This window comes from Octopus bimaculoides, chromosome 18 (assembly GCF_001194135.2).
Source record: "Octopus bimaculoides isolate UCB-OBI-ISO-001 chromosome 18, ASM119413v2, whole genome shotgun sequence".
NCBI lineage: Eukaryota > Metazoa > Mollusca > Cephalopoda > Octopoda > Octopodidae > Octopus > Octopus bimaculoides.
In genome coordinates, this window is record NC_068998.1 from 54,617,984 (window position 1) to 54,630,483 (window position 12,500).

The 12,500-nt window shown below is 37.0% G+C and overlaps 1 protein-coding gene across 1 annotated transcript in view; it reads right to left on the reverse strand.

The window, feature by feature from the left end:
- Positions 1-12,500, reverse strand: part of LOC106875922 (sperm flagellar protein 2) — a 102,750-nt gene that overhangs the window by 49,716 nt on the left and 40,534 nt on the right. Inside the window, exons 14-20 of the mRNA XM_014924237.2 lie at positions 8,012-8,114; positions 7,035-7,159; positions 6,412-6,515; positions 5,717-5,994; positions 4,481-4,616; positions 898-1,039; positions 36-107 (exon numbers count right to left, since the gene is read on the reverse strand). Coding sequence (XP_014779723.1) covers positions 36-107; positions 898-1,039; positions 4,481-4,616; positions 5,717-5,994; positions 6,412-6,515; positions 7,035-7,159; positions 8,012-8,114 — 960 coding nt within the window. The remainder of the gene's footprint in view (positions 1-35; positions 108-897; positions 1,040-4,480; positions 4,617-5,716; positions 5,995-6,411; positions 6,516-7,034; positions 7,160-8,011; positions 8,115-12,500) is intronic.

The window sequence follows — 12,500 nt, forward strand, 5'->3', positions numbered from 1 at the left end:
TATGAGTTTAGTTGATACTAAGAAAATATACTCACAGCAGGAATTTGGGGCTGTTCTTCAACATTATTCTCATCAGCAACCATAGCTGAAGACATTTCTTCTTTTTTCTGTGGAATGAAATTATTAAAAAAAAAAAAAAAAATAATAATAATAATAATAATAATAATAATGATGATGATGATGATGATGATGATGATGATGATGATGATGATGATGATGAAAACCCTCTGAATTAGAGAAAATATTTTATTCAGTTTAATGAAACAGGTGTGATTCTATTTGTTATTAATATGAAGAAGTATCAAAAAGTTCCCAGACTAGTTCTGTAGCGCACCAACAGATGGCAGCACATTGTTGCATGTGCAGAGAGAGCTAGCAGTGTGCTGAGTGCCATTGTTGTGTTTACTTTGCAAGTTGTGAAACTTGTGTGCTTGTGATTGTGTGTGTATTGCTGTGGTCTGTGATTTTGGTCATAAACAGACAGAAAGTTAGATCAAAGAGGCAACATGAAATTTAGCGTTAAACTTGGGAAATCTGCTACAGAGACATTGAGTATACTTTGGCAAGCTTACAGCAACAAAGCAATGGGGTCATATGCAATGTTCTGAGTGGAATAGGTGCTTTCGAGTGGCATGGGGGTCTATGGAGCATGAAGAATTGGATTTTTCTCGATGATAATGAACCATGTCACCAAGCACTTCTCATGAAAAACAACATTGTATTGCTTCCACACCTGCCCCATTTGCTAGATTTTAGCACCTGCAGACTTCCATCTTTTGCCCCAAGAGGCATTTTAGTTTAATTTTTAAAAAATGAATTAAAAGCAGGTCTTAATTTAATTTTATTTATAGAATTTTAGTTTTGATTTATTTCATTGTTTAATTAAAATTGACTTACTCGTTGCAGGAATTCATCAATTATCCATTTAATGTCCTCGTAGACAATATCTCTGTCTTGAGATGCATCAACTATATGTAAGTTACCAAGTGAAGAGAACCATTTCTCCATTTTGGGCCAATAGTTTGAAAAGATCATCAATCTGTTATGTGCAAGAAAAAGAAAAACCTTTTAAGGCATCGAGATGGCGGAACCGTTACCGTGCCAGACAAAATGCTTAGCAGCATTTCTTCTGACTTTAAAAGTTCTAAGTTAAAATGCGAACAGGGTCAACTTTGTCCTTCAGAAATTAAGTACCTGTTGAATACTAGGGATGATGTAATCAGTTTCCTTCCTCTCCCAAAATTTGAAACCAATCTCAGAAACTTCTCATTTAGTGGAACTCTCAGAGGATTCTTAGAACATTGGAAAGAATGCTTTTTGGTGTTACTTTTGACTCGTTATATTCTGAGATCAAATTTGGCTGAGGTCAATTTCGTTTTTCATTGTTTCAGGGTCAATAATATAAGTACAATAAGTGAGAAACTATCCCCAACTCCCTGCTAGCCTTGCGCCAAAATTTAAAACAAATGTTAGAAATTCCCGATGAGAGATTATTCTTTTCTACTCTAGGCACAAAGCCCGAAATTTTGGGGGAGGGGACCAGTCGATTAGATTGACCCCCGTATGCAACTGGTACTTAATTTATTGACCCCAAAAGGATGAAAGGCAAAGTCGACCTCGGCGGAATTTGAACTCAGAATGCAAAGATAGATGAAATTCTGTAAAATCCCTGGAAGGATGGAAAAGTGGACGTTAAAAGGATGGGGGTGAGGAGTAGGAAGAGGAGGAAGAATAGCAGGAAGAGGAGGAAGAATAGCAGGAAGAGGAGGAAGAATAGCAGGAAGAGGAGGAAGAATAACAGGAAGAGGAGGAATAGGAGGAATAGGAGGAAAGGAGGAGGAAGGGGAGGAGTGGTGATGGAAGAGGAGTGATGTTTCAATAGCTCAGTGGAGTGAGCCACCTTGTTGACAAAAAGATCAAACTAAGTGGGGGGGGGGGAGTAGTACTTGGTTTAGAAAATATATTGCAGAGAAATAAGGTATTTCATTGAGCACATTTCTGTTTCTGTCACTTAACTCGAATATTAAACAATTGCTGAATGACAATTATTTTTTACTTACTCGTCTGTTATTGTTTAATCTGCAAATAAACTCGTCCCAAACACAGACCCAGCGATCTATGAACAGAGTCAATTTGGAAGCTAATACTTCACTGTTTGTTTCGTTCTACTCTAAATCCTTCTTCATACTCTGTTTGTCTTTATTACAGAATCCTAATTGCTAAACATTAATGCTAAAACCTATCTAAATACAATATCGGATGATGGAAATCTAAAAAATATATAATTCAGTCTCTGCATGAATGGACACGGATGGACACACACGGACACACGGACACACACGTATTTTTATATATATATGGCATGCATATATTGGTTTCACTCATCATAAGACAATCAGGCTCCAAATGATTATTGTCAACAAACTTTATATATATATATATAAGGCAAAACTAGATATTTTTGTGGTTGTGATGGGTTCAGATGTGGTTGAGTAACAAGAAGTTTGCTGCCCAATCACCTGGCTCAGGGTTCACTCCTACTCTAGAGCACCTTGAACAAAAGTCTTCTATCATAGCCCCATGCCAGTCAATGTCTTGAGAGTGGATTTGGCAGATGGAAACTGAAAGAAGCCTATCATGTATATATATATGTGTGAGCGAGTGCATGTATGTTTGAGTTTTGCTGTCTCCTTGCAGTGATATCATGTGATGATTGTAAATGAGTTTCCCTGTCATACAAACTGTGTTGTTCCTTTCCAGTATTCCATGAAAACACGTCTGGCCATGGGGGAAATATTACTTCACTTAGAAACATGTGAAGGTTGTTGACAGGAAGAGTATCCAGCTGTAGAAAACCTGGCTCAACAAATTCTGTCCAACCTATGCAAGCATGGAAAAGTGAACATTCAAACAATGGCACCACTGCCAATGCTGACCGACTTTGAAACAGTCGGAAATTCTCAGCTGAATTATCCAACGATCAGGCAGGAGATTCCACAGCATCTTAGAGAATTTTTGTTTCTCCAACTAATTTTATTGAATTTAAATCTTAACCCCTGGCAAAGATCACATGAATTATCTCCAGGCACTCACCCTAGCTTCGACATGATTTATGACAATGCATCGACTGTGTTCCTCCCATGCAAGCTACGTGAACTGCAAAAAAAAATTAAGTCTTTGGTAAGATTTAATTTGACATTGTCATGGAACTGCCACTAATGTTGTGTCACACATGACTGCAATGCAATATCTTTTAATGTCTGTTAATTTTGTATCATCTCATGACTGAAAGCAAACCTTTTAAAATCCAATCAAAACAATTTCATGCTTATTTCCATCACATCTCACTCTCCTACCAGCATGCATTTGCATTACACATCTAAATCAATACAGCTCTCTCTCTCTCTCTCTCTCTCTCTCTCTCTCTCTCTCTCAGTTAATAAGGAAATGCTGATTGATCTCTCAGAAAAACTTCTCAAGTTACTGCTACAAAATACACCACAAAGCAAAAAGCCATGTTATTCATTCCTGTTTCTGCAGAACTACCCTCTTTGCAGTAAAAGAAGACAGAATGTTTCGTTTTCTTTGAGAGATTACAAGAAAATTATTCTTCCGTGAAATTGAATTAACAATTTCATGTTTTAAGAATGAGCCAAAAATATTATTTTAACATCAAGAGAAGGATACTCAGAGTTGGTAGAATGATGGAAAAACAACTTTACAGTATTCAGTTGTGTACTACCGCAACACTACAGCATAAACGAACTTACAGTACCTTTATACTTCAGGTACAGTTGTATACCTTTTGTATATCTGTTTACAGAGCCTCCAAGACTGGTGAGAAGAGGAGACCATGCCTGAACACTGGCAATAGAATGGGTCTCCTTGTCTAAAGGCACTCAAGGACCAGGACCAGGACCAGGTGGCAGTGTTGAACTCACCGACAGATTCAGTCTATCATGCTAACATGGGTTGGACGATTTGACTGGGGACTGGCGAACCAGATGGCTACACCAGACTCCAATCTGATTTGGCAGAGTTTCTACAGCTGGATGCCCTTCCTAACACCAACCACTCGGAGAGTGTAGTGGGTGCTTTTTACGTGCCACCGGCACAGGAGCCAGTCCGGTGGTACTGGCAATGGCCACGCTCAAATGATGTTTTTTATGTGCCACCTGCACAGGAGTCAGTCCAATGTTTTCAAAAATCCATAAATAAAGATATACAGTATCTGCTTTCTTGTATACGAGCAAAGCCATTGCTAGAAAGAATCATTGAAATGAGTCATTGATAATGCGAAGCTTTTGTATGACTCTTGAGCCCCACCAAAGATTTGCAGATTTTATTACATAATGCACAGTTGTGCTGGCTGGCAGAAGGAACCAGTGCCACAGCATGAAGTCTTTTGACATGCTTTTTAAATCTCTCTCTCTCTCTCACACACACACACACACATACACACATATAGACATGGATGTACCTGTTTTGAGCATTTTCTTCATTAAAGGATTTACTCATCAGAGGTATCACTTTTTCTCTCTCTGCAATTCCTGTAGCTTGGCCAAAAGTTGGTGGGTTGTGAAGCATATGGAAGTGTTCTTTGGTTTTTTCAGATACTGTAAACAAAAAATAAACATTAGTCATAAAATTTATGATAAGTGAAATTAGTTGTAAGATTAAGATGATAAAAAGACAATCAGTTGATTAGTTCAGACCCTGCCAAGATAATTATTTCCTTACATCACTCCTCCACTAAGGTTATTTTTCCCATTGGTGCAGCCTCAATAAAAATCTATCATCAAATGTCTTATTCCAGGTATGGCCTTGCATGCTTTTCTTTGTATTTTCCCAGCCAATGGGTGTACGTGTATGAGCACTGTCTGATAAGTCCATTCTTAAGGCAACATACTGTGATTTCAGAAGCTCCGACGTCTGGCAACTGACTTGGTAAACGCCCACAAAATTATTAGCCATTGTACCAACAACCATCTTGAGCACCTTTTTGAGCTCCATGTGTCTAACACACATGGACAGGCCTACAAAGTCAGCTCTCATGACTTTCGGAAACATTTTTTCACACTCAGAGTTACTGAAGCATGGAACAAACTTCCTGAATCAGTTGTTAGTTGCCAAGACATTGCATCCTTTAAAACCTCCAAGCTTCCTGAAATTCGCCAACACTACACCTGATATCCCCCCCCCCTCCTCTATAGCATGACTCATACACTGCTCACTTTCCTGACTTTTGTTCATAATTCGATGTACTCTACATGCACCTTTGATGGGTTGTAGTGCACCTGAGCACTGTACACAATAATTTATATTATTATTATTTTATTATAAATTTGGCAGATTTTGCTAGTAAGTTAGGTCCACCAGGAAGAAGCTGCCTTCTTGGCTCAACTCAGGCTAATGATGCTGAAATTTTAATTGCTTTCCTAATTCTCTCACTGAAGAGCCATTTTAGTTTTCGGTTGTTTCACGAGTAAACATTTTCTAACACGATTTTGCAGAGGGATTTTCTTTCTTAAGTCCATCATCTTTCACCTAAAATCTATGGCTTATGACTGCCATAGGTAAAGTGTATCAATGTCTTCTGGTCTCAGTGTTATTCCTGTTTCTCAGTTGGATGGTCACCAGTAGGAATGCAGTTTGGATCAAACAAATAAAAACAAACAAACAAAAACAAACTTGAAACTGTTTGCTTCTTACTTACTGTATTGACCGGCTGCTCTCTGAAGACAGAGGTCATCAGAAATGTCCTGCAGAATCACCACATCAATGCCACTCACTTTCTTTGCAGGTGGAACATCTAAATGGGGATTGGGAAGCAGCTGAGAGACATTTTGCATTTTCTCAAAATCTTTAGTTCTTTGTTCCTCATCATCATCATCATCATCACTAATTCCTGTTAATGCTTTCTCTAAAGTCTTTGTTTGGCAATAAGTCACAGGAAATCCATCTAAAATCCAACCAGTTTCTTCCTTTACACACCTACAACAAACAGCAATGGATAAATACCAGAACTGCACGTGCGTGTGTGTGCGTGTGTGTTTCTGTATACTCGTGTAAATTAGTACAAGTTAGGCTATTTGTGTAAAAACAAAAATGTAAAACTTAGCGATCTGCTAGAGATCAATAATATAAAATACCAGACTGAAAATACAAGGGTCAACAACCAAAAGTCATTGATTGTTGTAATCAAGCACCACAAGGTCCAGTCCTTGTTGTGGCATGGTGGTTTGTATGTCTCAGTGACCCTGAAAGTTATGTCAGCAAAGCACAAATCTTCTGATGGAACTCTTCTCATGCTGGACAAGATGTGATTACATTTCTAAAACACCAAAATTATAAAATGCTCTGAGTCAACACACTATCAAAGTTATTAAGAGTTTATCCTAAGATATTCACCTGATGGCCTCTGTAATAATCTCTATTAAAACACTTTCAGGTATTGGTTGTCCCTTTTCAAAATGCATGATCACTTTGGCACCAAGGCTAGCTTGTGTATTCACCTGCAACAGAAGAGAGAAGTCAACATAATCTATAAAAATTCACAAATAAGTCATTCAATATTTTATTCCCATCATGAGCATGTCTTCTGTAGTTTCAAGTTACCCAACACCTTTGAGGGAAATTTAGCAGAAGACAGACGAAATACTGCTCAGCATTTTGCCCAGTGTGCTAACGTTTCTGCCAGCCTGCTGCCTTAAAATATTCATTTCTTTATTGCCCACAGAGAGCTAAACATAGAGGGGACAAACAAAGACAAACAAAGGGATTAAGTCGATTGTATCGACCCCAGTGCGTAACTGGTACTTAATTTATTGACCCCGAAAGGATGAAAGGCAAAGTCAACCTTGGCAGAATTTGAACTCAGAAAGTAATGGCAGACGAAATAGCGCTAAGCATTTTGCCTGGCATGCTATAATGATTCTGCTAGCTCACTGCCCTCTTTAAAGTAAATATTAAATGTAGAAAATTTTCAACAGGGTAATCAAAAAATTAGACAAGCTTTTAAAAATCAAACTTACATATATGTTCTTTAGTATTGCAACATCATCGAGTTTTAACGTACTTGCCAATCTTTCTATCTTAGCACTTGAGGTGGTGTCTCTAAACTGAGCTGGAATTTCAGATGGTGGAGAAAATGCAATTTCTAAAAAAAAAATGCCATTCAAATCTTGAGAATTTTGAGGTCATAAGATCAAGTCATTACAATTGATAACAACAAAAAAACAGCAAAGGAAAAAATTATCATTAACTGAGGTTCAGTGACCCTGCAACCTGAAACACTACATTTTTACTTGTTTTCTTGTGGAACATGCTGGCAGTAATGAGAGGATAGTTTCATTGAAACATTGTGTATAATCTAAATATATATAGTCTAGGTAATTCACAATTCAAATAAAAATGAAATACACAAGATGAAATATTTTCACACTGCTAGAAGCAAATTCACTGAGTTTCTTTCATGTGCTATCCACCAAACCAAACACCTCTACTTTTCCGAGGGTATTTTGAAGCTTTAGAGAAAATCGTCTAACAAAATGTTTAAATAATACAGTCTAACAAACTATTAAAAAAAATTAACAAAAAAAAAACAAAGAAAGAATTTCTATTTTACTTTTTAATCTCCATCAACTTGAAATTTACAGAACCATTAACTTTCTCTTTAGTTTATAATTAATACATTCTCTAATCACTTTCTTGTTACACACTGTTGACATCTTTTAAGCTGGATTTGACAACTAATTGCTAAAGGATTGTCTAACAGAATTGTGGCACAATAGTTAAGACTGGTGAAGCACTGCATAGTAAATAAAGGTTGGGGGGTTCAAACCTAGCTGCAGGATACCTAGAGATGTGTAAGAACAGGATGGCTGAAGACAACAAATGCAAGAATCAAAGCTTAATGTATAAAATAGAGATACAAAAATGGGACAAAATGACAAAATGTGGTGACTTCTCCAACAATTATGAAATAGTTACCTGTTGTGTTTGCACATACCTGAGGGCATAATTGTCTTGCTTCGATTAATTGACCCCATATTACTTTTAACATCCAACTTGTCAATGCAACTTGCACTTTTAATCAAAAAACGGAATGGTTTCTGAAGTTTAAAAAAAACAGAAATGAATTCAGTTTAAAGAAATTCTTCAAATCACCAAACTTACAAAATGTCAAATATTCTGGCTGAGTTGAGTCAAAAAAAAACACACACACACATTCCCATTCACTGGACAAAAAGTGACCAGTATGTTATTGATCTAACTGGCAGAAATAGCAGCCAAATCTCCCATAAGCACACCTTTCTGTCTTAAAAGAAAGAGAGAGAGAGAGAGAGAGAGAGAGAGAGAGAGAGAGAGAGAGAGACTTTTCTTTTATCTTACGGTCAGGAAGAAAGCGAGGAGAGAGAGAGTGCTTACGACTCTGACAAATTTGAACACCTCCTTCTCCTCCTCCTCCTCCTCCTCCTCCGCCTCCTATTATTATTACAGTAGTAATAACTACTATTGTTGTTGTTGTTATTGCTGCTCATAATATTGTAGAAGAGGTTTTGTGTGACCAAAGGCGGCTTATAGAGCCGAAAGCAAGACAAAACCAAAAATATTACATTTATCATAGAAAGAACTAGAAAAGTATTTAGTTGAAATCTTAAATGCCGAGGACACACGTTTCTGTACGAAAAGAAGCAAAAGGGAACAATGACCGCAGAAAAGAGACTGCATAGAAAAGAAGAAGAAGCATCTGGACTTGACCTGAAATCAGAACCTCATAAATAAATGGAAGAAGCTTTAAGAAGAGCTTCTGTAGTTCGGGGAGATCTTTAATAAATGAGAAGACAAAGTTAAAGTCAAAGAACTTCTTAGCAAACTTTCTATTCATCATCACCACTGCCATCATTGTCACCATCATCATCATCATAGCTCCTGCCACCACCACCAGCATCACAACACACCTTTTCACTGTTGTCATCAGAAATTCACTGAGTCAATGATTGGCCCATTAGAAGACAGGAACTGATGAGACATTACTGTCTCATAACTCCTCTTCCTCCTCATCCTCATCACCTTTATTTAACATCCACTTTTCTATACTTGCATGGGTCAGACAGAGGTTATTGAGACAGATTTCTTATGGCTGGGTGCCCTTCCTGTTGCCAACCCTCACCTGTTTTCTAACAAGGTAACACTTCCCAATGACCAGACATGTTTTCTTCACAGAATATTGGAAATGGATGACACTGCTTGTATGACAGTGACACTCATTTACAACTATCACAGTATATCAAGATAAAGAGATATGCAAACACACACACACACACACACACACACACACACACACACACACACACACACACACACACACACACACAGAGGTTTCTTTCAGTTTCCACTCACAATGCTTTGGTTGTATGCAGGGCCAGCACACAAATGAATCATTTTAAGGAAAACAGAGAATAGAGAATATCCAATTTTTTATTATGCAGTCATTTATGTTCTTCTTTTTTTGCCTCCATAATGTTTCTGATGCTGTCAAGGTGCATCTTCTGCAACTTAGTGCATTTTATGATGTTACAATCCATCAAAGGCTTCATCAGCTAATTTCATTTTTTCAAAATGGAAAATAATTCCAACTGAAAAAAGTTTTGTTTTCCTATTTATTTGTTTATTTAACTGGCTGTTTACATCCCCGTAACTTAGCAGTTCAGCAAAAGAGATCAATACATAAAGCATCAGGCTTAAAAATAAATATTGATGTTGATTTCTTTGACTAAAAAAAACACTTCAAGGCAATGCCCCAGCTTGGCCACAGCCCAGTGAATGAAACAAGTAAAAACATAAAAGACAAAGACACAAACACCATGAGTTCAGCAATGAGAGATCTGCATTAAATTTCATTTCAAACAACAAAGATTTACTGCCATCATCTCACATATTTCACCATTGATATTGGAAATATAAATACTAACATCTGATAATCACTGCTGCTGCTGTTGCTTTAACAATAATGTAACCAACTCTATACTATTATCATACATGAATAGGTTCCACCCATGGCCTCATAATTGGAAAAAAAAAAAATAAATAATAATAATAATAATAACAATAGTAATAATAAAACTATTTGCTGAAGCAATCAATTTAATAAATACATTAAATAGTTGGTAGAGATGATGTCTGAGACTTTCAAATATTAGTTTCGATGTTTTAACAGTATGTCGAGCGTAATATTTTACTAATCTTAATGTTTCAAAAAAATTCATTTGAAATGGTTGACTGCCACAGTTCCCCAGCCAGGCTGGTGCACTGTTTCCTGCAGGAAATTGGTTTGGAACACAGACAACTGAAGGAAGCTGCAAAGGAGGTAAAGGAAGGGAGTTGAAACCAGTGAAGGGTGGTTGGGATTGACAAGGGACCCCAGTGAAACCTTCTGCAGGAGAAGACAAATTCAGTCCTTGCTGCCCCACTCAGGCAAAGTGTACTGGATAAGGGGTGAAATGCTTGAGACCCTGAAATATCTGCTGATGGATGGAAGGCTTTCTGAGGACATTGTAATGGATTCAGAAGAGATTGCAAGACCTCTGAGCAGCTCTTTCAGTTTTGGGATGAGATTGGGGGGGGGGGGGAATCATCTTCAATGCTTTGTTTTGCCCTTGCAAGAGACAGTTTATGTTACTTTGTTCTCAATCTAAATTCTTTGCCTTTAATTCTTCAAATGTTGATAAAAATAGCCATTTAGGGACAAAGGTTGGTTCCATCAATTGCACTTCTTCCTGGCTTATTTGGATCTTGAATAAAATGACAGGAATTACTTTGGACATTCCTTACTCATTTGTTCATTCATTTCCTCATTTATTTAACATCTATTTTTCCATGCTAGCATGGGTTAGATGGAGACTTATTTGAGGCAACGTCTTATGACTAAATGCCCTTCTTGTCACCAACCCTCATGTGTTTCCCAAATAAGGTTTTTCTTAATTCACTCGACTTTGAAAGCAAAGAGTGAATGATTGTAATGTCAACAAGGAAAATAAACATTGTTGTTTCATTCAGATGATGACAAGTGAAACTACCAGATACCAGCATTGAGGTACAGATGTACAGGAAAACACACACACACACATGCATAAATATACAAAACACAGATGCATACACAAAAATATGCACAAATACATACACATACACACAGACACAATACACTCATTTATATACAGATGACCAGATGCCATTCCTGTCACCAACTCTCGTTTCTTTTTTGATTTAGTAGTATTTACACAAAAAGAAAAAAAGAAAGACTACAACACCGATATGATTAACATTCTCTCTCAAGTACAACTCAGAATTTCTATTGATGCAAGGTCTGCAGAAAAAGAAAACTTAGGCTGGCAATTAAAACATATGTCTGCAGACAATTTAAAAGAAATCACACCTCTTGTCTTCCAAAACTGCTTTCTTTCTTTTTTTCTTTTTTAATTGTTCAAATTTAATGTTTCTTAGAATATTTTGATACCTAATTATTTCCCATTGAAGCTGAAATACTGAGAATAATAACATTTCTTGTCTATTCGCTCTGCAATAGCTTTCACTACCCCTCTTTCACATATCTATCTATCCATCTATCTATCCCTCTCTCTCTCTCTCTCTCTCTCTATATATATATATATATATATATATATATATATATATTTATTTATTTATTTATCTGTCTCTCTATCTATCTCTGTCTATATATATATATATATATATATATATAAACATAGTTAAATAAGATTCAGGTAAACACTTTCCCACCAGCACATTGTGACCTTGAGCAAAACTCTTTATTTCACACTGCTTCAGTCCACTCATTGGTGAAGAGGAGTTGTACCTGTAATTCAAAGAGGCCAAATTTGTCATATTCTGTGGCATACTGAATTTTTCTGAGAACTACATTAAGGGTGTGCGTGTCTGTGGAGTACTCAGCCACTTGCACGTTAACTTCATTAGCAGGCTGCTCTGTTGATTGGATCAAGTAGAACACTCATCATCATAACCGACGGAATGCCAGTTACACACACACACAAACAGTCGTTCGACTAATGCATACCCCATCATCAAAGTTATCCAGTGGAGGTAAATACCTTTATTGATATTTGCCAATGAAACCAATCATTCTTAATGTGTTTGTTTAGAAGATATTGTTTGTTATGATCCTGCTAATGTATTTGTTCAATATATTTCGTGCTAACATTGTATTTAACAATATGGACGACTGCATGTTATTTCAGTCATTTGATATTCACTGAAATATTCTTTCTATAATCTCTGCTTCTTTGTGGAGGGGTTGGGGTTGGAGAAGAAGAAACTGGTGCTCTTGACTCTTGACACAAGAAATTATTCTCAGACTGAAGTCCTGTCGCTCAGTGTTTGCAACACACAGACTGGCTGCCACTAAACATACTCCCTTAAGGGCCAGGTGGTATGTTAAACTGGGCCCCAAAAATCAACTGAAT